Source organism: Neopelma chrysocephalum, unplaced genomic scaffold (genome assembly GCF_003984885.1).
Source record: "Neopelma chrysocephalum unplaced genomic scaffold, ASM398488v2 Primary Assembly neopelma1_43, whole genome shotgun sequence".
In the NCBI taxonomy this organism is placed as follows: domain Eukaryota; kingdom Metazoa; phylum Chordata; class Aves; order Passeriformes; family Pipridae; genus Neopelma; species Neopelma chrysocephalum.
In genome coordinates, this window is record NW_020897702.1 from 12,012,097 (window position 1) to 12,033,719 (window position 21,623).

At 36.7% G+C, this 21,623-nt stretch overlaps 1 protein-coding gene across 1 annotated transcript in view; it reads left to right on the forward strand.

Annotated features, from left to right (window-relative positions):
- The window catches only part of TRPC6 (transient receptor potential cation channel subfamily C member 6), an 85,235-nt gene that overhangs the window by 41,839 nt on the left and 21,773 nt on the right, over positions 1-21,623 (forward strand). Inside the window, exons 2-4 of the mRNA XM_027677360.1 lie at positions 9,627-10,401; positions 17,687-17,872; positions 19,483-19,647. Coding sequence (XP_027533161.1) covers positions 9,627-10,401; positions 17,687-17,872; positions 19,483-19,647 — 1,126 coding nt within the window. The remainder of the gene's footprint in view (positions 1-9,626; positions 10,402-17,686; positions 17,873-19,482; positions 19,648-21,623) is intronic.

Sequence of the window (21,623 nt, forward strand, 5' to 3'; positions counted from 1 at the left end):
GAGTAGTCTTATGATAGTAATAATGATAGGAGTTATGGAAATTTCAGTGGAGGAACTTATATGAGCTAGATGTACCTTTTCAGGGGCCCATATCTAGGTAAACAAATGGATCCAAAATTGCGATCTCAGATGAAGTCAAACCTTGAATTTTTAGATTGCTAACTGCAGTAGCTTATTAATACAGAAACCCAAGTGATCTGTAATGGAAAGGAGAAGCTTGCATGAGGCAATTGTTATCTACACTAGTCTTCCTAATAGTCAGCTCATGTGAGGTGAGTAATGAAAGCCAGTAACTCACCAGAGATTGTGAATACAGCAGACTGCTTGCACAGTACCTATACTGTACAGTTTTAATAGCTCTGTAAAAGACATGGCTTAAAACGGACAGCAAGCGCTTGACTAGAAAACTGAGTTTCTGAAAGGAGAAATAGTTCCAGAACTAACAGAAGTTACCTCAAAAAGAACCATCAGCTGCAACAGCTGCAATGACAAAGCTAGACATTGCCAGGTAACTGAGGAAGGAACAAGGCATAGGACATTACATTTACAAACATACAAGCTCAGATAGACCTGTACAAATTGTTTTTAGCCCCAACTCCAAAGCCATATAGATACATGCAGAATTGAATAGTTATTTACTTCATCTCAAAATGTCTATACATAAGACTGTAGGAATACAGAATTTAACATAACCCTTGGAATACGATGTAAATGGAATACCTCTGGAAAAGCCTGGCAGTGAAGACTGTGATGTACTTTAGCTTTTCCAAATAAAAACTACAAATTAAGAAAGTAGCTAGCTGCTAATTTATGCTAAAGTCATACTTTGTATTTCATTTACTCCTAATTTTTCTTTTATTTCCCCAGTCTTGTAGATAAAATACTAACTTTAATTTGAATTAGTAAGACTGCTTGATCTTTGTTTCACTGTTCTGAAACCAGTAAACCACCAAAGGGTAGAGGATGTAACACAAGCTATGCAGTGGGTACCAAAAGGAACTTCCTGGAGAACACGTAAGGAATTTGGAACTATAGGTTTTTTCTTGAGATGCTGTGTCTGGCAGGGGATAGTGGTGTTATCAAGTGCCAAGCTTAGTAAGGTGTTCCCTCTGGTGGGCACACACCAGTATTCTTTGGCGCACTGCCAGAATCAGTCCAGAAAAACAAAATGCTTCCTATCTTTAAACAACCTCAGAGTAATATATTGATCAAATAAGCTGTGAAAATAGGCAATTACACTTAAATTAAAGTGTGTTTTAAAAGATGAATGCATTCAGCTTTTTTACAGTTGAGGAAAAATATTTGAGCAGGTATTAGATAGAAAGGAGCTAGCTTTGCAGACATAGCTAGATACAATTCTGAGCATGATCAACTACTGGAAAATAGGAATTCAGTTTTTCAGTAATGACACTAAAATTAGGCTTCAAATGTTATATTTAAAGTTTATTGTCAAATGTTTTCAGCAGCCAACATGAAATTATGCGTGTGCTCAGATACAACATGATCCTCAGACCTACAAGATCCAGTTCCATAGTATTTTATGGAATTTTCCATAATTTTAAGGCTTAAAATTATAGTAATCCTCAAAGAAAGGGATAATAAAATAAAAAGATGTCTTTTGACGCTCCATACTGAGCAGTCTCAACCCATTTCTTCACATCATCTGCCTTGCTTTACTGTCCTATGCTGTTTAATCTGCACTGTTTTATTTCCCTTGCAAGTATGGTGTATAAAAGTCTCTGGGTTGGTAAAACAGTCTCTTCTTTTTTATTTTTAGGAAAGAATTTAGAATCTCATTTCTCTGTTTAAAAGCTTCAAGCAATCAGAGTGCTTTTTTCTTTGTTGTTTCTGATAAATCTCCTTTAAGCAGACTCAGTTACAGGTTTCCAGGTTACCTTTCCTCCTTGGGCCATTTTTCTCCAGACACTGTTTTTGTAATCATTTCCCTTAATATTTCTGTTTACTTGTGATTCCCATTTCAGTGGTTGGCAGCTACTGGTTTTATTACTCGAGGGTAAAAATTAGGGTGAATGAATGACAAGTGAAATGAGCCTGTGAAGTGCTTGTTTGCCTTATTTTGGGTGCTTTGCTGCATCAACCATTAGATAGCCACTAACTTTCCAGGAGAGAGAGAAAAATCTTTTGTTATTTGCTGAAAAAAATGTTTGTCAGACCATTACCCTTTCAGATTCTCAGACTGTGATTGACAAAAGACTCTCTAAAACATAATTGCTTTTAATTACTTCTGTATAAAAGCTTTGCACAACATAATCAATCAGCGAGAAAACACTTCTCAGCAGTCTGTAGACAAAAACCTTTGACAGTCCAGGTCTCAGAAGAGCCTCTAGGGCAGTCGCAGAAGACACATCAGTTTCCACCAAAATTTCAAATAAAAGTCTTAAAGATGACATATTTCATACTTTGTGTTGGATGTGCATCTTCTGATAAAAGCCCCATGTGAGTAAAGTTATTCTTATATGTACTTTTTGTCTGCTACAAAATTAAATACTTAAGGGATGTTCATTACAGGGTTTTCTTACTTCTAACACAGTCACTGTCACTGATTATTTGTAAATTTTATTGTAAATGTCCAGAGACGGTTTTCACTTGTTACTTACAGCCCACTTACAATTTACCACCATATTCTAAGGGTTAAGGGGAACCATGGATCCTCATGCAAAAGGATGGAAAATCTAAACATTTTCAGGTACTTGTTTCAAGATGTTCCCTGTCTTTATATTTAGAATTTCAATCTAATCTTCCTTTCTACAGACTGTCACTTTCTGTCCCATAGCATGGAATTGTATAGAGGTTGAGACCACATGTCTAAGCTCCCATCCTATCTGTGGTTGGACTAAGTATATATTACTTAATTTTATATATGCAGCTATTATTTTATAAAGTTCAATTAGTAATTTTATAAAATACATGTTTTGGAAATTATTTATAATATAATATTTATTAATATACGTATAATATATATATAATATATTTATAATATATTATTATGCTACCTACTTCTAGCTAATTTATTCTTGGGTGTTTTGTGCTGATGGTCTTGTTTGGTATTACTTCTTATCTATTCTCCTAGCTAATTACTAATTATCTACAATTTACCAACAGCATATGAGAATTAAATTTGAAAATGATTAATTTAGTTTACATTGGCTTTTTTCCTTTTTTTGTAAAAACAGGTTCATGACCTTTCAAGTTTTATGGAAGCTTGTACACAGGGTTGGTTGAGAAGTGATTACTAATGGTTTCAACATTGTTTCAGCTGTGAACTTGAGTTTGAATAAGGAGTGGATACTGTTGTCACACTTAATGATTGGCTGATTTTCAAAATTCTTGACCTTCACAATATGGAGGAGTTTGTGATTAAACCCGAGTACCAACATAATTCTACTTTCTCTATTTAGTTTTCTTCGAGAGTATTTATCCCTCTGACTTTTTTTCTTTAGAATTCTGCCAGTAGTCTCAGCCTCCTTATTTCCTTCCTTGCTTCTAGCCTGTAGATTCGCATTGCTGGCAGTGTACATGAGTACATATTTGTTTTCTCTTCATGAGAACTACAGGCTTTACGCCTCATTTTGCATTAATATACTCAAATAAGGGACTTCAGTGTAGTCTCTTACTAAAGCATGCTCTTTATAGATAGAACCAAAGTTGGATTTCGTGAGTTTGTATGTTCTGATTTCCTGACAAGTTGTATAGTCTTCTTCTAAAGCTAATAAACTTTTGAAGGGAAGCCAAACCTCAGGTTTAAGTGTTTTAATGGAGTACTCTTATATGGTAAATTTAGAGCATAATAAACTCTTCTATGTGAGTAAAGGAAGAAGAGGAGGAGTCTGTCCTGTTACTATGCAAGATTTTTCAGCTTCTAGCAGCTACTGCAAACTCTTCTAAAAAGTATTTTACTTTGGATATAGTGCTGTGGATGCTCACAGTTGTTTCCCATGTCCAAACTTTCCCAGCTCCACAACTCTTTGTAATGACAGTCTGTGTCCTCAAAGGGAGTTCAGGGTCAAAATCAGATCTTCCAGCACAGTTCTTTCAGTTCATAAACCCAAAACTCACTGTCTGACACCTGATTAAGGAAACTGAGCAAAGGCAGAAGACATCTCTGGCTCACAGAGGAATTGTGGTGCCTAAAAGATTTCTTGGATGTAAATCCACCAGAGAGATAGCTAAAGACACATTACAGAAAAAACAAGGTGACTAATCATTTTACTGCAAACACTGATGCAAGAGATTACTGTTTTCAGTTTAGAAAGTTCTACTCAGGCAGGTTTTTGTTCTGTGGCAGATTTAACTGCATGGATGAAGCAGGAAAAGAGATGAGCTTAATGTAGCTCAGCAAAATGAAGGTTGAGAGAGGATATGATTACTGCGTGTTTGTTGTAGGTAACCACTGTCAGGGGAAAGTGCTACTTAATTTGAATAAAATAGATCTAAATTGGTGATTTTTAAATTTTGGCTGAAAACTAGATTAATTCTGAGTACTACAACAGTCAAATTCAAGATTAGCCTTTCAGTGGGATTAGTGAGAGAAAATAAAATTTCAGCAAGATAGTAATTTCCTTTAAGACAGAATCTGATATTTTAATGGGAATTGTTTGAGGTGATATCTGTACTTGTAAGGACTTGACTCCATCATCCTTCTGTGCTCTATATTGCTGCTAAATTCTACACATTAAAGTAGGCTTTAATCTCACTGGATCACTGATTAGCTAAAATTCTTTTTGAAACAATGGAAAAATATAGGTGCTCAATTTAAAAAGGAGGTAGAAGAAATGTCTCTCCTTTATATACGGAGAAGATCAAAATGACTAATTTATACTTGAATTGTACCGATCCTGTGGTAGAAGTGAGATGAGTACCATCCTGTACGTAAGATTGACAAAATCAATCTTATTATGCTTAAAGTGGAAAATACAGTAGAGACTGTGTGATCTCTGCTGCTCTCTTCCATTTAATTTCTTATTTTTTAGAACTCCTTCCTGTAATATGATATCCAAAAATTGACACTATTCCAGGCTTGGTTATACTGGCTCTTCAGTAGTAAGTGGTGATAAGTACAGTCATTTAGACCTTATCTGCCCCAAAGTGCATTAATAGTCTGTTGCAACCAACCATTAAAGTCTGGGAAGGATGAGGTTTCAAGTGGCTTTAAGACTTGCATGGCCACCATCTGTGACAATAGATGCCAACTTGGGCATCTTTTTAATAAAAAATGGACTGGAAGGAATTTAGTAATGTTGAAATAAATGTAAGAACATCAGAATACAACAGGACTGAACATAATCTTTCAGATTGTCAAATTCCTTTCCCTGCTCTTGGAGGCAATCAAGTGTCTTATAAAATTTAGTTTTCTTTATTACAGTTAAACATATTTATGGTCTCATGCTGCAAGAACCAGTTTTCATTACAGACCATTAACTTTAATTAACTGTAATTTCAAATGGACAAACCAGGAAATTTATTTCATACCTATGAAATATATTGATGCAAGGAAAGTGGATTACACTGAGATTCTAGAAGTCTGCATCAGACATGCATTACAGCATACATGTCCAGCAAACAGTGCAAAAATCTTCTATTTCTTTCTGCAATAGGTTCTAATCCAGAAGATGAGCTACTATCGAAGGAATGTATGTGCTCAATCCCCCATTTAAGCAATGATTTTCTTCTAAATGCATGCAAGGAAAGGGGGAGTGCTACTAGACAAAGCTAATTCTAAGTATTCTTCACTATTGTTTTGATAAATCATACTGAATGTGTTGCGAGAATAGACATATAATCTGTTTCCATTATTTAAAAAATGAAAGAGAAAGTGTTTAGTGAACTGCAGTTTTTGTCTGTGTATTGAGTCAGTTCACCACCACAGGCTGGTTATTGCTGGTGGACCCAGTGACAAAGGACACAGGTGAGATTGAGGTACTCAGTGCTTTCTTTGCCTCAGTTTTAAGTACTACAGTCAGTTGAACAGTGTGAGAGACTGCAGAAAATGATCACTGGCTCAAAACAACTAAAGTGAGGGTGGTGGGGTAGGGCAGGGCAAGTTCTATGTGAGTGGGATGGTGCACTGCTCCACAGCCCTCCCCTGGAGCCTCTAGTCCAGCCCAGAATGGCTAATAGCCACTGGCACACTGAAAATCCCACCTGAGGGGAGGGCCCCAAGAGACCAGAGCAGATAAAAGCAATTGTGCAAGTCTACATGTGTAATGTCCATGTTGTCTTGGATTTTATAGCAGCTGAGACCACACTGGAACCAAGACAGTAGCTACATCTTTCTCTTATCTCTGTCCTTCTCCTATTTTCCTCTTCTCAAAATCTGGGTAACTTGAAGTTAAGTGGGTTAGAGTTTATTAAGTCAATGTTTTGTGAAATACTTTATTTTGATTGAATATTGCTTTAGAATTTGCCAAGTACCCTTATTTTCTAAAGTTTGCCAGTAAAAAGTTTGTTTTTTAACCTCCTGAGTCACATTCTCCCTTGCACCTGCCTCAGGGAGTACCTGAGCCCCCTTTAAGAAACTTACTGAGTGAGTTTGGGGCTTTGCAAGTGGTGGGTGCACATGAATTCCATTAGTCTTCCATTTGCTTCCAGTGTGCTTTCAGAAAGCTTTTCTTGCTGCTCTTCACCTTCTTTGCTACTTTTAACTCCAGCCGAACTTTAGCTTTCCTAACTCCATCTTTGCATGCATATGTATTGTCTCACTGCTTCTGTCAAAAGTGAGAATCAGAAGGATAATTACAAGCAGTACAGTCATGTTAATATGAGTTGAGCAGGTGTGAGGACTTTAGGCTATTTATCTGAGGGTAATGTAAGTATAACATAGCTAGTGTTATGTTGATGATGTTAACCACGATATAGGCGGTTCCTTATGTACAAAGAGGTGGAGTTCCTACTCTGAATCCTGATCTCATGTAAAGGCATCTCGGTTTGCCTTTACTGACTGCAGAAGTTTGAGAGATTGACCTAATTAAAATAAACTTAGTCTTAAATGCAGATCCTGTGAACTATAGAAATGGAACACAGACAAAAAGCTATATGCTTTCTATTTTATATTTATTCTAGTTTTCCTGTATATATGTGTTGAATCTTGTAAGCTTGCTATATTTTCACAATTCAGAGTATTTCTGTGACATCACATTTGTTGAAAGTTTTGAAAGCAGTACAAAGTTTTTGTATCCATGCTTTATCAATTAGTTCTCTTGCATTAAAGAAACTTTCATTTTTATCAATTAAGCTATAAAATCCAACCATGTGTAATTAAATTTGGTAGCAACATACATACATGTACAAGACACATAACTACACTATGCATTATTTGTTTTTTCTTTAGCTCTAGTTAATTTCACTATGAAAATGATTTTTTTCCCCCACACATTGCACAATTTGGATAAACAATGGCAATGGTGAATGAAAATCAGTTCTGATCAGTTGATCAGCATCAACTTGATGTTTTTTTCTGAAAATTTTATGACTTACTCTGAGCCTCTTTTTTTCTAGGAAGCTATAAAACTCAGGAAACATACAGCCTGGGTAAAACCCTCAACTGTAGGATTAACTTAATTGGTGTAGTTAAGTTCTTTATTTTTTGAGCACTGACTCTCTTACAGAAGTTAGGGAAGTTGTCTCCTTGTCTCCCTGTGGTGTTGCTATGGTCATCTCTAAAGAGTTATTCAGTGCATAAATCTTAAAACCCATAAGGTTTGGAAATTTCCCCTTGCATTCTTTTCTCTCTCATTCTCCTCCTCCCTGCACCTTCGTGCCTTTAGCTTCCTTCTCTTTCCTGACACCCAGTTGATTTTCACCTCATCTGTAGTACACTGATATATTCCGTGTGTGTGAAAAAACTGTTCAGAATCACATTAGAATCCTTTAAGGTACAACTTTGAAAACTGGAAACCCTGGTGTCTGCTTTCTCTGTTGTGATCTCTCCTTCCTAGCATTTCATCCCTATTCCAATTTATGACACACATTTCCAGTCAAACAATTGTAGATATAACAACAGACTGGCTTCCATTTAGTGAACTTCAGATTTTGGCACCAATAGTGTCATGAATGCCAGTAAAATTTTCATTCATTTAGTTTTCATGTTTTCTGTGAAACCTCTCCAAAGGCTGTCTTTTCAACAAATATAAATATACTTTTTAAAATATCTGGAAATATGCATAGAAAAATTTCAACCAGCAATATAGCATATCCATCTGTAAGACATTAGCATATATTCATGCTCTCTCATATGCTCTGAACCTGCAGTAACTGAGACAGCCTTTGCAGAGATCTCAAGGAGTAGAAAATGGGGTCTAACATTGTTCCATATCATGAAATGACCGACATAGTGCAAACCAAGGCTGTAAACTTGCCATTGCAGCACAGTATTAGTCCTGTTACATTGACCGTTACTCTTGTATGTTGAGATATATTCCACATTCCATACCTATTACTATCTTACACAAAAATTGTCCTTCTATATGTAAGATTTTGGCAATTTGAAGCATTTCCAGTGCTGCAGAGAACTGTATCTCTGGAACTGAGAAGGTAAGAGGAAAAAAAAGGAAATTTATACTAAAGTTAAATCTAGACATTTAAATTCATATTCGTTAGTAAGTAGTTAATGAATAAAATATTGCTCATGGTTAGTATTTTATGGGAAATACTGAATATAATGAAGTGTGTTTGAACATATGTATGTAAAGAATCACTAAGCTACTATTCAATGAGAAAAAAAGATGAAGTTGTGGTGAATATTATGTAGTTTAGCAGAGTAATTCTAAAAGAGAAAATTATTCACAACTGAATTTCTATTCAGGATTGGGATCTTAGTTGACTGAAATAATAACAGTTGCGAATTAGATTTTCTTCTTGTTAAAGAGAATGTAACATACTTTGTAGCATTCCTGAATAAACTTAACTTTGATATAGTTCCCTTTATGTTTTAATCATTAAATAATTATTAATGAAGTAATTAATAATTACTATAAAAGGTTAGGAATTGCTAAGGGTTTCAGTAGCAGCAGACTGGACAACATTTCAGAAGTATTGTGAATCAAGAATCGGCAGGATGTGTTGGCAAGATACTGAGTGAAGGAATAAATAGTATATCAAGGTTATGAACTGTAATAATGAAAAGGATGGTGGAGATGGGGAGTAAGAAATGTCATACAGTGTAATTGTATGCTTTTATCTTGTCCAGATTCAATCTATGACTGAACATTCAATTACAGATGTGAGAAAAACATCAGGGTGAATAGGAGAAACCAGAGCCCTGCTGTCTTGAGCAATCCCTCATTCCTAATCCCATGACTGCTGATTCCTTTCACCTTGTGGCTTGTTTTCACTTTGAGCTGTGAGGACAAAATAAGGAAAAAAGTGTAGTGTTAAATTATGACTGATTGGGGCTTTTTCTTCCTGTTGAAATAAAGTATCTGGCTAGTTATTCCAGGGCTGTGTAGTGACTGTGGTTACAAAGTGCATCAAAGTCAGTGTTTCTGGTCTTCCTGATGCATTAAAAAATATGCAGAAGATAAAGGTTTAAAGTACTTGTATTAATTATTATTTAAAATGGATATGCCCTTGCATAAAACTGAACTGATAATTTTTCTATTTCCACACAGCCGAGGCAACGAGAACAGACTAGCGCTTCGAAGACAGACCATTCTCCGGGAGAAGGGGAGGAGGCAGGCCAGTCGAGGGCCGGCATATATGTTTAATGACCACTCAACAAGTCTTTCCCTTGAGGAGGAGCGCTTTTTGGATGCTGCAGAATATGGAAATATTCCAGTGGTTCGCAAAATGCTGGAAGAATGTCCCTCACTCAATGTGAACTGTGTGGACTACATGGGACAGAACGCTTTGCAGCTGGCAGTTGCCAATGAGCACCTGGAGATCACAGAGCTTCTGCTGAAGAAGGAGAACCTGTCTCGGGTGGGGGATGCCTTGCTTTTGGCTATTAGCAAAGGTTATGTTCGGATAGTGGAAGCCATCCTAAACCATCCCGCTTTTGCCGAAGGCAAGAGGCTTGCATTGAGTCCTAGCCAGTCAGAGCTCCAGCAAGATGACTTCTATGCATATGATGAAGATGGCACACGGTTTTCCCATGATGTTACACCAATCATCCTGGCTGCTCACTGCCATGAGTATGAGATTGTCCACACTCTGCTGAGAAAAGGAGCTAGGATCGATAGGCCACATGACTATTTCTGCAAGTGCAGTGAATGCAATCAGAAACAAAAACATGACTCTTTCAGCCATTCCAGATCCAGAATCAATGCCTACAAAGGTCTGGCCAGCCCTGCTTATCTGTCTTTGTCCAGTGAAGACCCTGTAATGACTGCCTTAGAGCTCAGCAATGAGCTGGCTGTGCTTGCCAACATAGAGAAAGAATTCAAGGTGAGTAGAGGGATACTGATTCTGACAGACACAAAATTACAAATTTCAATCAAAGGTTTTCTCCCATTCCTTGAACAATAAGAGATCAGCATTATCTTCATAAATCAGCAGGATAATTTCGGAAAAGATATAATTGTTTAATCAATGGAGTATTTAAATCCTTGGGAATGACTTATTGCTGTGTGCTGAGCGTAATTCTTGATCCTTGTGTAGAATGTGCCAGTGAACTAATTTTCTACTTCCTATTAGACAGGATAGTAAAGAAGGCCCTTCAAACCCATGCTGAAGCTGTCTTAGGGCACGGGAAAGAGGAGACTAAAGTGGTACCTTTTGGTACTGTTTGGCAAGACAAGTTGTGTGATTCTATTAAACACTTGCAGATTCTTATTATTTTCTCATAATTGGACTGGAGGCTTTCTCATTCCTCACAAAGTTTTGCATTTATTCACAAAAAAGGACTCTAAATAAACATCCTTCTCCTTTTTTAATGTCCTGCTTTCTTTTTTCTAGTATTTCTAGTAACCTCTTCCTCTTTTTTACTTACTTGTGGTTCGTTATATGGGAACTCTCTAACCTTAAAGACTTTTTCAGTGTTATAAAGAATTTTTAATATTTTACAAATGCTTTTGATTTTGAAAAAAGTATGATTAGTTGAGACTTGAAGTGTGAGTGTTCTTTGTTTCATTTTTTTTGTTATGTAGGTGCACAACCTACAGAAATATTTTCCACAGTTCATTTGTGTTAGGACAGTAAGAATGTAACTTTCTTTCTCTCAGTAAATGCAAAGTCAGGCTTTGTGCAAACATTGCCATTGTTAATTATGACTTAGGTTAGCTAAAATCACTTAGACTGGGTTTGCCTTATGGGACCCTGTTGAAAGCAGATGTTACTATATAGACTTCACTAGCAGGAGATAAACCCCCTCCAAAGCAGTAATAGAATAATTTTCAACATTATGTTAGGAAGAGTTTGAAGTTGGCATGATCAATATTTAATGTTCATCTTAGCAGTGGCACAGTTCACAAGGCCCTGAACCTTTCTTGATTTAGCCAACCTGATCTGAGATGCTGAAGTTCTGAATAAATTACTCCTGAGTTTTGTTCATAAGGGTATCTTTATGGCACCAATCTGTTGTAAGAAGCAGAAATATTTCTTGGAGAGGGAAAGTAAGGAGAAGGAATGTGCAAGATGATCTTAAAAACAACAGCTAAACCTCAGAAATTGGAGCAGAGGAGAATTTTCATTTTATATCAATTAAAAATGGTGGGAGGACCATTTCAACGTAATGCAGAGGATGCATGTCTGCCTTATGAACTCCCTGAGAGAAATCCTTAGGACCTCAGTGGACTGAGATTTCATCCACTGCTTTCATGTACAGTTCAGAGGAGAGAATTTAAACCACACACTCATTTCTTTCTCTTTAGCAGCTGCTGATGGGAACAAAAGGAGTTGATTAACTTAAAGAGGAGTAAATTTAGAACAGAATAGAAAACCATTTTGCATACACCATAAATGCAGCCTGTTAAGTTCACAGCTATGTTGAGATAATAGCATGTCTGATTCGTAGGAACTGTATAGCTCCCTTTACCACAGTTGGAGTGACACAAACTAAGATTATTATAAAGATAAACAAAATCATCATCTGGAACAGTCAGCAAGAACTGTCTTTCAAATGTACGCTGCAGTACACAGTCAGTGGGATGAATTGGGAGCACATTGTCCCTGGTACCACCAGGCAGGGAATGGAGTACACAGGTGAGAACAGGTGGGCTGGGTCACAGAGCAAACTTGTACAGCCTGCTCTGAAGTGCCATAAGAAGGTCTTTCTTCAAGGACTTCTTTTTTTCTAGTTCTTCTTTTGTTTCAGTTGCTTTCTCGAAAATTAGAGCTTAACTTCTAGTGCAGTGGTGTATAAAGAATTTCAACAGGTACTGTCCCTCAGCAGAAACAGGAGGCTAGATGAGAGACAGAGCAGCTCCACATTACCAGGCATTAAACATCCAGGCTCTGCTGGGAACATACATACTCTTTGAGTAGAGTGGAGGTGGATAGGTACTGTGAGGAGCAGGAGCAGTAGGCAACACAGAAATTTCACTCTCCTTTAATTTAAGGTTTCACCAGGAGCAGACAACATTGGGTCTTTAGGGAATGTTTTTATAGGTACTAAAATCCCGTGGTGGTTCTGGATAAATATTAAAGACCATTCGCATTTATACGTGAATTATTGAGAGTTAACATTTACAATTTTGATAAGTGATTAACATTTACAGAATCTAGACAGGCTAGGGACTTGACTGCAAAATACCTGACTTAGTTTCAGTGGAGGCAGTATAAGTGTGTGCAAGTTATAGGAAATGGTTGCTGTCAGCTTTATTGAGTGTGGGCTAGCTTGTGCTCCTGCAAGCTCATATCCCTGCTTGCAGCAATTTATCTAAAAATTGTTAACCTTGCTTTATTTCAGGAGTTTGCTGCATAAAAATGTGGGTTTCCTAAAAACGTGTTACACGTGTTAGTGTAGTCAGAACAAGTATATTTTTAGTGCATAGGTTAGCTGGGCATGGCAAATCTTTAGTTCCACCTGGAGTTTGCCTTAGCCACTTGAAGTATTTCAAACCTTACCTAAATGGAAATTGAACTTTCTGTAATACACTGTTATAACAGTCACCTATTTTATGGTGCTGATGGGGTATTGTTGCAGGAGAACTTTCAAGTGAGTGTCTACAGCAACCAGTGGGACAGATAATTCCCAGATCTTCCTCAGAGGCAATAGAAAGGGTCAGTGCTAAACTGGATAGATGTGTCAATCACAGTATAGGAATGTTTCTGTAGCAAACAGCTAATTCAGGCTTCCCAAGTAATTCTGAGATCTTCTTTGACTTGCTGGTCAAGGTGCTTTTGATACAGCCCAGGATATCGATGGCTCTCTGGGCTGCAAGCACATATTGCTGGCTCATGTTGAGCTTTTCATCCATAAACACCCTTAGTCCTTCTCCCCAGGGTTGTTCTTGATCCATTCTCTTCCCAGCCTCTGCTTGTGCTTGGGATTACCCTGACATGACTAAGTATGCAGTTTTACAAGGTTTGATATTATATAGAATATTTTTACTTTTGGATATTGTGATCATGTTTTCTGTCATCTCAATCATTCGCCCACCCTAGAGCTAATATCTCTATTATGTCCATAAAGATGTCGATGATATATGACAAATGTCCTGCAGAGATGTGGCCTGGAGTTTTGAGAGGGACAGGTGTGGCCCAGTGCTGTTCAAAATGGATAAGATAAGCATTTAGTACAAAGTCCATTGCAACTATAACGGCAACAGACTGGTTTATTGTGTCATGGGATGGAATGGAAAATGTATTTTTAAGTTAAATATAGATATGTTACTGTTTACTGTAAATTACTTCCCCTAATAAGGTTGTCTGAGTTTGGTTTTCTGATAAGAAGCAAAATTCAACGTATCAACTCAAAGTCTGATTTTCTTCTGTTTTGGTTTTTTTCTTTTCCTTTATACAACCCCCATTACAGAAATTGGATCCCAGTCTTCATTACAGCTATAGTCATATTTCTTAAAAAAAAAGGTAACATCACCTGCTGGAGAAGAAGGACTAAGGACCTTTATAAGGGAAATAATGTGTTTAGCCACCTACTGAGATGCCTAAATCCAACATTACATCCCACTTACATTCACAAAGCACTTTGAAATACTAAATCCACTAGGTCCTAAATTCTAATTCCACTAGACCAGGATTCTCAAAGGCCCATCTGATAAACATAGTTTCTGATCTTGGCCTCTACAGTTCTACTAAGCAGGGCCAGGATATGGTCTAGAGCACTGCTACATCTCTTCTGCAGGGTTCAGTGTCAACCTGCATCCTGAGAGCATTCTCATCCCGGGCATAGTCTGGGGGGGACAGTGGGAGCCTATGACCGGTCACAGGAGACTGTGTGAAGAAGGACCTGTTTTTCTGAGAGAAACAGTTTTGGTGATGTTCTCCTACTCTCCTGGCCACTAACATCTTGTTCCCCCAGTTCATCATCCCCCATAGCACTCACCCCAAATCATCACCTTCTTTTGCAGGGTGGGACCAGCTAGTGCTGCCCCCTCATGCTTAGTGTGGCGAAATTTGGCAAAATTTGTTTTTTCCTAAACTGCTGAGGAGCCCTGAACCAATGTTTGTCACATGCATAAGATAAAACAGACATGCTTTATTGAAGAATTAAAGGTTGATTCTTTTTAGAGCCTCCAACTATAATTTAATTTTTAACTCCCTTCTCAAGTATCCCAAAAATGCTTTATTTAAAATTCACTGAGTTTACACTTTGCAGTAGAGGAAAACTCACGGAATTATCCATGCTTTTGGCCATTTTCAAAAATAAGTTAAGCCAAACAAATTGCCACATTCCCTTGGCTCACATTAGTGGTAGGAGACGTGAAACTCTGGGAGAGGGGGAACTTTCTGTGCATGTGTGATAGAGAGACACTGAAGAGTGTATCAGTCATTTTTGCTGTCATTAGACATTTAAGTGAACTAAGGAGACAAGGGGCAAAAGGTGGCCCATGTAGTAGTTTCTGCAAATGAACACACATGATTTCTTAGAAACAAAGTTCAGACCCTGACAAATTTTCCTGTAGCAGTTTAAGACTTTATCATCCCATCTATCCTCCATAACCTTCTCTGAAAGGAAAAATTCTTCGTAAGAGAATAGGTCTCAAGACAGCAAGCTGTGAACTGGAACAGGGAAGGGCTCTGCCTTCAGCTGACTTTGCCTGCACCACAGCTGAGGTGGAGGCAGTGATGGGCAACGCTCAGTTCTCCAAAGGTTGTTTGCCGCAACCTGACTGCTGAGGACTTATCAACTCGGCTATCACCACTGATCACAGCTGTGGCAGTATTTCATGGGAGAGGAAGCTATTTTATTGCATTTGCAAATGGGAATATAAACTGATGGAGTTTATGGATGAATTTACTGGGTACTAATACATACTGTGGTACTGTGTACGAACCTAGATTCAGAAGGGATAATTTGGCACAGTGTGAACAGGGAATCTGGCTCTACCTAAAAAGTGCCCCTCCAGTATATATTTTGGTAAATAGTACTACACTCAGAAAAAAAATCATATTATTCATTAGAATAAATTATCATATATGATGTTTTGAGGCTACCCAAAGACATTGGACTCCCCTGTGGAGTTCCTCACATACTGTTTTGAAACTCCATGTCAAGTCTCACTCATTTGAGCTGTTAAATACTGATGAAGGGTGTGTGTGAGTGTGGATGATTGTACATATCTCCTACCAGAAAATATGCACATACTAATATATTACAATATTTTGTAATAGTTATTATGAAGGTCAAATGATTTTGTTCCTATATTTATTGAAAATTATTCATTTTTTCATTTGATGTTCAAGGGTCAGATATCATTTTGGTACCTAATCATAGAAGGATGTGTAGTTGCCTCTATGTTTGTCCTTTGTCTGTGAATCTAAAATGGTTAATTTTCCTATCATTTTGAAGAGGACATTCATGTGTTAAAATTTTTGAATAATGAATGTTAGCTTCTGCCACAAAAATGAAAGCCAAACAGAAGGTGATCTATTACTTGCAAAAAATGTCTTTCTGCAGTGCCAAAATGTCAGGATTTCAGTTAATCCCTCTTGTTATTCTTCTGAAGAGAAGGAAAATAAATAATGCAATAATAAATTATACAGCATGACAGGATATGGTTAGTTTTATTATTTATCTTCTGTTGTCTTTGTAGATAAGTGACATTGAAGTGCCTTTGTCTTTTATGACAGATCTGAGCTATCTTGTTTATGTTACATTATTAAAAAAGTAAATCGCTAGCAGTTTTATGTAGATGTACAATACTGTCTGTAACTATTTGTCTGGGAAGGTTTGCATCCATCTAAGCAAAGTGAAGTGTAAAACTTGGATGCAATCATTTAATATATCCAAGTAATAAACTGTTATTGTGGTGTTGTGGTTAATAAAGCACAGAGATGCACGAAGTACACCCTCAGCAAATAAATTAGGGTATCCTGACTCAATAATGGTTTCTCTTCCAGGATGAAGCATTAAATGCATTAGATGACACTTAGTAGGAGGGAAGTAATTTAAAAAAGGGGCTAAACAGAGAGTACAAGTGGGAGAAGGGGGAATGCTATGAAGAACAGACTGGAAGAGCTGGAAATGTGCCACTGTAATAAAAGCATTCGTAGAAAGTTACTTTGAATATGCAATGGAGACGCCATGAGCAGTCCTATATGGTGTGAGGTGGTTGGAGGATTTTTTCATTCTTTTGTTTAGGAAATATTTTAAAGTAATTTCATCTTTTTAAGACATTAAAATTAGCAGAGATGACAAAAATAGCAAAAGTTGTTGGCACATATGTGACTAAATCTCTCCTAAGAGAAATTTTTTAGCTTTAGATATACATCTGTATCTACATCCAACTCCCTCTCTGTCTAGCTATATTTGTCTTTTTATGACCCAAACACAGCTGCATGTAAAGGTGGTTAATGAACTGTGGATTGCAATGATCAAAATACCTGTGACTGAGGAGAACACTTGGTAGTTAAAGGAATAAGCAATGGAACCTGCAGTTGCAGTGCAACATTTTAGCTGACATAGTGAAGTCTGTTGTGAGATATTTGAGCTAGAGAGCAGAGTTGCAGTTAGAAATGTGGTATCACCACGCTAACTGTGGCACTGCCGACAGTGTTGTTTGAGAAAGGCAATCTTATGTTTCTAAGCTAGAATAGATGCTGGAAAATGAGAAAGATGAAGTTTACAAGAATAAATCAAGACCTAAGAAAATTCATTATATTTGTGCAATTCTCAGGAAAGTTGGAAATTTGTTTAGATGTGTTCTGTGTAGGATACTCATCTTGTCCAATTGAAATCTCTACAGTGCAATTTTCTAGATCTCAACTGGATGTCTAGACTGCTGTGACAGAGCATAGAAAAATTTCCCCTGTGCTATTCATCTCAACTTGAACAGGCTATAAAAATATGTCATACAACATTTCTGAAAGTGGTTTTTTTTACTTTAATGGCCTCAAAAGCAAGTCTAGAGAAGTGACTCAGGTGCAGAACTTGATAAGGTAGATATGCAAGGTAACCAAGGTGAGACAAATCCCACTCTGATCATTTGGGGGGGGGGAAGCTCATAACAAGATGCAAAGAAAATATTCACAGAGGTGTGGCTGGGATTTAGAACTGTTTCTGTCATGGTGGATCCAAACATTAAGTCTCCTTCTTTCTTCTGTTTTCTAGAATGATTACAAGAAACTGTCTATGCAATGCAAAGATTTTGTAGTCGGACTCCTTGATTTGTGCAGAAATACAGAAGAAGTGGAAGCTATTTTGAATGGTGATGTAGAGATGAACCTCAGTAATGGAGAACACGGCCGCCCCAGCCTTAGCCGCTTAAAACTTGCCATTAAGTATGAAGTTAAAAAAGTAAGCAATTATGTTGACCAAACAGACATGTCATGATAGTGGTATTAAATTGTGCTATTATTAAATGTTTATGTTTTGGTAGCCTATGACAAATGAACATTAGGGCCCTTTAGCACAGTGTATTTTGCAAACAAAAGAATCCTTGCCCCAGATAGCTTGCAATATAAACAAGAAGCAGATATTCAGGGTGGATACTGGTCACAGTGAGTATGAGAGCAAATGAATCTAAACCAATTTGTAGCTATGTGCAAAATAAAAAAAAAAAGGCTTCAGGCAGTGTCAATTACAACAGTTATCATTCCTTCTTTGTCTTGCTTTCATTTCTACTGTCAGTTTAATACTATGGTCTCCATCTGAAAAGCTCTCAGTGAAACCAGCTGAGTTAGTAGCTGCACAGAGACCCTTGAATTACCCAGGAAACTTGTCTTGGATAATAGAGGTTGTAAAATTCTAGGTGGCATGCGTGAACCAGGGAGAAATGATTTGTGTGATAAATCTTATACAACCAAAGATCAAGAAGATACAGATCAGAAGAATACTTGAAATGCATGTTGCCCTAAAGTAGAGCCTTTTTTACAAAAATTGAGCTCGCATCTCTTACATGAGAGGTGTATTTATGTGTTCATGAAAGGAAGAAAAGAAGAAAACTATTTTGGCTGAGCACTCACCAGCAAATGAAAACACTGCAAAACACTTGGCAAGTTATGGTCACTAAAGAGAGATGAAGCAGCTGCTGAAGAGAACATATCACAATGAGTTTGTCCTTCATAGTATTTGAGTCTTAATCCTTCCCTGAATGTGAACTTTCTTGCACAAGAAAGTTCTTTCTCTTATCTCAATAAAGATATTTCTTGCACCTGCAGCCAGTCATCCTTTAAGTATAGAGAAGATTATAGAAAAAAACCAGCCTAGATTAATTTAAATTTTTAGTTCTATTTACAGGTTTAGATATAAACATATACAGTACACAAGGATCTACTATTTGTTAATATCTACCTTTGTAAGGTGCTTCTTATACTACCCAGAGGACACAAAGGGGGTTATAGGGTAGACTTCTCAGTTTTGCAGAGTTTGTCCAAAATATTCCAGAACCAAGTTATAAACAGTCCTTATCTGATTTCCTGCAAATATGACAGCTGTTTTCTTATGCCAGCATGTTAGCATGTGAAAATATGTCAAAATCTTTCTTTCACAACTGAAGATTATATAGCATTTTTTGCAGAACAAAAAGACTTAAAGTTTTGGAATTTCTGAAGCAGTAAATTTAAAAATATAAGTATAAGAAACTTATAAAGTTTGACCAGATAAATTTTATGTTTAATTAACCTTAGATAAAATTAATAGTTTGTGATTGAATAATAAATAATAAATGTGTCAATAAACAGTAGTTTTTTAAATTAAAGTATTTATTGTTGCTGATGGCAACATATCTGTTTGCTGGGAAATTTAGCCTGTCAAATAGTTTTTCTTATGCCCTTGTTAATTCTCCTTTGAACAACTCTCCTGAGTTGTTGCTATTCCAGAATTCTTAATGTGCTTCATATAGCTGTATTTTAATAAAGGTTATTCTGATAGCAATATTATTTTTGTGCTCTTTTTCTTTATTATAGTTTGTAGCACATCCAAACTGCCAGCAACAACTTCTCTCAATTTGGTATGAAAATTTATCAGGTTTACGACAGCAGACCATGGCAGTGAAGTTTCTGGTTGTTCTTGCTGTTGCAATAGGACTGCCCTTCCTTTCAATGGCTTACTGGATTGCTCCTTGCAGTAAGGTTAGTCTGTGAAATCTTGTAATGGCTTTTTATTAACTCCTGTATCATCTATACATAGATTCCTGTCTGACAAAGACATGCTTAGACAATAAAAGTTATTTTAAAGCCAAGTTAGAATGGAACGGCTGCAAGATTGCATGTTCAGACAACTGTAATAAAGACAGGTATATGTGTTGTGTTAAATGTAATATATATTAAATTAAGTTACAATAGTTGAGCAAGAGTTACCTTGTAGAAATCCTGCTTTACGAACAACAAGTCAAATTGCTATCATTTAGTTCTTGCCTCTATAGGTAAATACCAAGGATACTCTTTTTCCATTGTTTCAGATTTAGACTAAGTTCAAGCAGGGGGTTGATTCCAATTATGTCAAAGGCAATTTTATTTTTCATGATGAAAAATAAATAGATAAAAGTCACCGAAATATGAATGGCAGAAACCAAAACAATCATCACTTTTCTAGAAGTCAAAATTAAATGTGTTGGCTTGACAAGACAGTGCTAATATTCATCATATTTCATGAGGTCTCCAAAGCAGTCACACAATCTCCCCTGCATTGATTTACAATGCACTGTCGGGATTGGGTGACAATCTCTGACCTCGCTGAACTTTGTATTGAATCTCTGTTTGAGTTGGTCACTATCCATTTTGAGTGGACACTGATGGAAAATTTCCCTTGAAGGTATGTTAGAGGGAAAAAATGGCATCCTATAAGGATCATTCACCATGTTGCAGTATAATATCCCCAACTCTAGCAGGTCAAATCCTTAGCACATACCATGATTTCAGGGGAAGAGGAAGGTTGAAAGAGAGGACTGAGGTCTTTGTGTGGGGTTTTTTTTGTTGTTCTCTGGAGGAGAAAAGTGAGCCTTTTTTGTTTTGCCATATTTTTTCATTTCTTTCAGTGTGGGCAATAAAGATCAGTTATATTATTTTCACTTTCCTGTATAGTGACTGGGGTTTTATGAATACTTATTTCTTAAAACACTCCTTGAGATTCAACACACTTTATTAATTGATTTTCTACTATAGCGGTGACTTATCTATTTGTCATTTTCCATTTTCAATGATTTATTGGATCTTAAACTAAATTTGAACCATTGTACATTCTGAAAAGTATATTTCAGAGTAGCTTTTAAAGTCAAGGTACAAGTAACAACATTCATTAAGGTTTCAATTCTGTCACTATTTAATCAACTCATCATGTGATTTATGTGTTGAATGCTTTTTGTTTCATTGTATTCTGCAAATATAATTTAATACTTTATGCTTCACTTATACTTGAGAAGTTTAATCTGGTTTTTGAAGACAAAAATTTTCAGTGTATAGTCTCAAGATAGGATGGCTTCGATATAGAACATCATCTTTATCAAGGGTCCATTCTGTGTACGAATTGACGGAATTTTACGTCTTCTCTTCCTACCGAGATAAAGTACGCATTCTTTTTCCAGATTTGGCAGTATAAGGTACAGTGACAGAAGAGAGAGAAAATGTTCACAGTATTTCTGGTGAAAATAACAACTTACAGTAGAGTTCTCACACATTTCTTTATATTCTCATGCCACGGCTCTGAAAAGGCAAAAATATGTTTATGACTTTCGCAACATCTCAGTCAGTTGCCTGTAATGCTGACCAGTTTCCTCTTTGGGAAAAAGTTAATTTGAGTTTGGACCACAGACTGAAGGTTTGAATTGAAGGTTTCAGATGTGAAAAAAATTTAATGGAAATATGTGGTCAGTCCTGTCAATTTGGAAGGAATTCACTACTGTCAGATGCCAAAAGGCGTTAAGATTGCCTCTTATTTGAATTTCAGCCATTGATCCTTGCAGAGGCATTTCAAAATTTTGTAAACTCTTTGCTCTGCATTTCTAATTGTTAATTCAGTGTAACTACTGACATCATTAGCACAAATTTCTAGAATAATATTTTATTACATGACATGGAAGATTAAAACCTTTTTTCAGTTATCTGCAGGA